The following is a 4,708-nucleotide window of genomic DNA, read 5'->3' as shown; positions in this document are numbered from 1 at the left end:
ATATATATGTATATGTATATATATATGTATATATTGCCAACACATTCATATACACTTCGTGGGTGCTTGACTTAGTGGTTAGAATGTTCGGCTCACGTTTGTATGGTCGAGTGTTCGATTCGTAACGATGCGTTGTGTCCTTGAGCAAGACACTTTATTTCACGTTGCTCCAGTCCACTCAGCTGGCAAAACTGAGTAGTACCTGTAATTCGAAAGGGGCCAGCCTTGTCACATTCTATGTCACGCTGAACATCCCTGAGAACTACGTTAAGGCGACACGTGTCGGTGGATTACTCAGCCACTTGCACGTTAATTTCACGGGTAAGCTATTTTGTTGATCGGGTCAACTGGAACCCTCGCCGTCGTAGCAGACAGAGTTCAAGTTTGCATATGCTCTTGTTTATTATAAACCCATATATACGCACGTATACATATTGTAAACGCATATATGCGCACGTATACATATTGTAAACACGTACAATACACGATTCTATATTGTAAATATATACGACAAACACTTCTGTATTGTAGTTACATAGATACACACTTGTATATAATCTTGAAATCTAACCAAGAGTCAATTGTATCTTCCATTATTTCGTGCGAAGAATGAAAAGACCAATACCACTTACATACTGAGCGAGGGCAAACGAGCGTTGGAATTTAGCCTTTACCGCCTCCCTCCCTTCATCTTAAAAGCAAAAAAATACAAGCTACAAAAGCAGAAAACCACTGCCAAAATCAAACACATAGGAGTTGTTGTTGCTGCTGCTGCTGCTGCTGCTGCTGCTGCAGCTGCTGCAGCTGCTGCAGCTGCTCATGAGTTACTGCTGTTGTCACTTATAGATCTTCTTTTTGCCATTGTTCCTGACGAAGCTGCCATTCTTGTAGTTACTGTATATTTTATATCACTCACCACCCTATTTACTAAACAGTTGATTTATTAACCGCTAAGGCTTTCAAATCCGTACAATAATGCTGACATGACCGAAGGTATGATCCGCTTCGTTTTGCAGCCTATATCTTTGCTTCTCCATGCCTTTGTTAGATTGTAGAATTCTCCAAGGGCTTTGGATATTCTATTCTATATGTAAACTATATATAATATATTCTATTCTATATATTCTATATATTCTATATATCTTCCGTTTCCCCTCCGTCTTTCTTGATTGTCATTCCGAGGTCATTAAGTTCTTCGACGCCCTTCCGCCACGTTGGCGCCGATTCGCACAGATCCTTGTTGTCGGGCCTTATTGCCTAGTGTTTCAGATTTTTCTGGAAAGTGATAGAAATAGAAGAAAAGAACAATGGACAGTTTTCAATTCACATACTTAAGGAGAATTCTCGACATCACACACACACACACACACACACACACACACATATTTATGTGTGTGTGCACATCCTTGTTATTTATCTATTCATGCATTTGGTATATATTTTTCTAATCTTATTTTCCAGAACTGAATTCATTGACCAAGCAGATAACAAGACCAACAACAACAACAACAACAGTTACTACTACTACTACTACTACTACTACTACTACTACTACTACTACTACTACAGTAGCTGAAAGAATAACGACAATTGCAGGAACAGTTCTGAAAACTTAGAAACTTTGAAAGTGAACGAAAATAAAAAACAAAAAGAAAGAAACGAATCGTGAGTTAGAGCAACGACGATAAGAAATTGCAGCGTCACAGAACTGACGGAATTACCAGCACCAACGGCAGCCTGACCACCCGGAAGTGGGCAACAACAACAACAACAACAACAACAACAACAACAACAACAATAACGAGAGCAACGTGATCAAAAACCACCGAAACAGCAACAACAACAACACCTACTGCGACAACCACAAGTGGAGCAACAACACAGCAAAACAGCGCCGTCACCAATAATAATAATAATAATAATAATAATAATAATAATAATAATAATAATAATTTGTCTCGTCATAAACCACAGCGTTTGCATCAACAATAATGTTCATAATGTCTTACCTGTCAATTTTAAAGACTTGTTGGAGGAGAGACGTTATAGTTATCTGAAGTGTTACTCATTTGGAAAAAAAAATTTTAACCCTCAGTACACAGCTGGTACATATATAATATATATACAAACACGCTTGCGTAATACGTGTGCAGAGGAGAAAGAAACGAAGAGGTGAAAATCAAAATAAAGGACACACTGTAATATAAAAGATAATACTATCATCGAGAAGAAAATGGCGGCGAGTGTTCCTGTTAACGTGTCACTCCAAGAATTAAACGATGACAGATTTTTGGTTGGTATTCCGGCCGTTATTTATATTGGAATCCTCATGTTCATTGGTACGATTGGAAATATTATCGTTTGTTACATATTCTGCTTTCGAATGCGGAAAACCACAACGAACTGTTTTATTATAACTTTAGGCATATTCGATCTTTTGTGCTGCAGCATTGGAATGCCTACAGAATTTCTCGACCTCCGTTATCCGTATATGTTTCCGTCTGGTCTTCTCTGCAAGATGTTACGATTTATCACTTTCCTAACGAATGGTGCTTCTAGTTTGATTCTTCTAGTCATTTCCATCGACCGCTATCGCCGAGTCTGCCATCCACTCAAAGTTCAAATTTCGCCCAAAATGGCGCGGAAGATATCTGCTCTAATGACAATCATAGCCGCTATTTTAACCTGGCCGACGGTGGTTATTTACGGCATTCGCACGACACCCACGCCAGTTTCCACCATGAACGGCTCGGACTGTTCGGTGGCCGACAACATGAAATCAACCATTTACCCATCACTGTACTACTTCATCATTCTCGGTATCATTCTCATGTCGTTTGTGTTCATGCTGACCAACTACACGCTGATATGGCGTCAAGTGTGGCGAAGGTCACACGGTCAAATCCCCGGCGAGAACACGGCGCACGAAGACCCCAATCAATCTAATCGACGCCTGACTAAATCCCGGGCAATGGGCAAAACAAACTTAACGGTTTTTCTAGTAACGCTTTTGTTTATTTTGTCCTTTATGCCGGGTTTGTCAGTGAGGATAATCGAATCCATCAAGAAGTTTTCCAAAACCACCCATCCAACCATATCCAGCATAAAAAAACTAGTATTACGCTCGTATTTTCTAAGTAATGCCCTAAACCCAGTCATCTACGGATTTTTCAACGATTCTTTCAGAAACGAAGTGAGATTTCTTATTGGAAAAGTAAAGAAAGTTTGTTGCGGAAAAGAGGACACGAAATTGCCATCGGTCACAAACTCTGTCAATATGTCTGGACGGATCTCCTGACTAGATTCGGATAAGTATACACATTCTGGAAAGCTCTATTCACACTGATTTACATTTTTTTAAAAATTTCTATTGTTTGTTTATTTGTTTCTGTTAATTGTTGTTAATTTCTTTGTTTAAATTAATTTACTTAGAAATAACACTCATTATCGTAATCTGTGTTGAATAGACCTCCTTTCCCCTTCTCTGCAAAATCGCCATCCAAATTTTCAAAAAAAGACATGTGCGTCTTCTCCCAAGATGTCAGAGTCCCGTTTTCTTAATTTAATTCTTGTTGAAAAAAAAAAAAAAAGTGGAAAAGAAAAAGAAAACGAAGACTTTAACGACTGATTTTATATTTCGAAACGAAAATGGAAAAAAAAAAAAAAAAGTGGAAAAGAAAAAGAAAACGAAGACTTTAACGACTGATTTTATATTTCGAAACGAAAATGGAAAAAAAAAAATAAATAAATAAAATAAAATTGGTTTATTGTTTCCTCTTTAAACCAGATGATGGCAACACTCGTGTACACAGTAAGGAGGATCCTTGAGGCTGCTCGACCAACTCGAAAGGAATAGCAGCTAGCTCCCTCAAACCAAACCCTACTACTTTGCAATAGCAATAATAATAATAATAAATTTTGCCCTTGGTGTCGAGAAGACACTCGGCAAGAAACGAAAACAGAATTGAAGGAAGAAGAAAAACTACTACTACTGCTACTACTACTACTACCACTACTACTACTACTAATAATAATAATAATAATAATAATAATAAATAATAATTTATTTCTTTATTGCCCACAAGGGGCTAAACATAGAGGGGACAAACAAGGACAGAGAAAGGGATAAGTCGATTACATCGATCCCTAGTACGTAACTGGTACTTAATTTATCGACCTGTCCGAAGTAAAAAAAAAAATGCTCCAATGAGGCATGATAGGGGGTTATGGTTGGAACGCCTTGACCTTTAATGATGGCTCTGCTCGATCAGGGCTGACCTGGGGTTAAAACGACAGCAACAACAAGAACAACAACAAAAATGAAAAGAATAAAACAGCTGAATCGAAACATTAACAAACGTAAAGAGAGCTGAAATAATCTGCTTCAGTATTTTATTCACCAACATTCATCCCAAATCAAGCGAGACAACTCTTTATATGTACAAAAACAAAAACTACCAACAGATGGCAGCACTCATTCTTTATCATTTTTTAAATTTTTTTTCTCCATTTTATTATTTACTATCAAAATGGTGCAGATGGCTAAAACAAAAAGATAAACAAAGAAAAGAAAACAAAATTAAATTGAATGGGAAAAGAAAAACAAGAAAAGACTGGGCTTTCTTTTTTTTTTTTTTTGCGAGAACTTTTTTGTCGATAGAGACGGTACGGAAATAAATTAATAATTATTTTATCCAATGAAATAAAA

General features: G+C 37.2%; 1 protein-coding gene across 5 annotated transcripts in view; it reads left to right on the top strand.

Annotated features, from left to right (window-relative positions):
- The window catches only part of LOC106879040 (neuromedin-U receptor 2), an 88,161-nt gene extending 83,453 nt beyond the window's left edge, over positions 1-4,708 (top strand). For all 5 annotated transcript variants that reach the window (XM_052976587.1, XM_014928454.2, XM_014928452.2 and 2 more), the window contains exon 3: positions 1,462-4,708. In XM_052976587.1, coding sequence (XP_052832547.1) covers positions 2,234-3,298 — 1,065 coding nt within the window. In that variant the 5' untranslated portion in view covers positions 1,462-2,233 and the 3' untranslated portion in view covers positions 3,299-4,708. The remainder of the gene's footprint in view (positions 1-1,461) is intronic.

The sequence above is a fragment of the Octopus bimaculoides genome, chromosome 25, assembly GCF_001194135.2.
Source record: "Octopus bimaculoides isolate UCB-OBI-ISO-001 chromosome 25, ASM119413v2, whole genome shotgun sequence".
NCBI lineage: Eukaryota > Metazoa > Mollusca > Cephalopoda > Octopoda > Octopodidae > Octopus > Octopus bimaculoides.
This window is presented reverse-complemented; position numbering and strand designations above follow the sequence as displayed.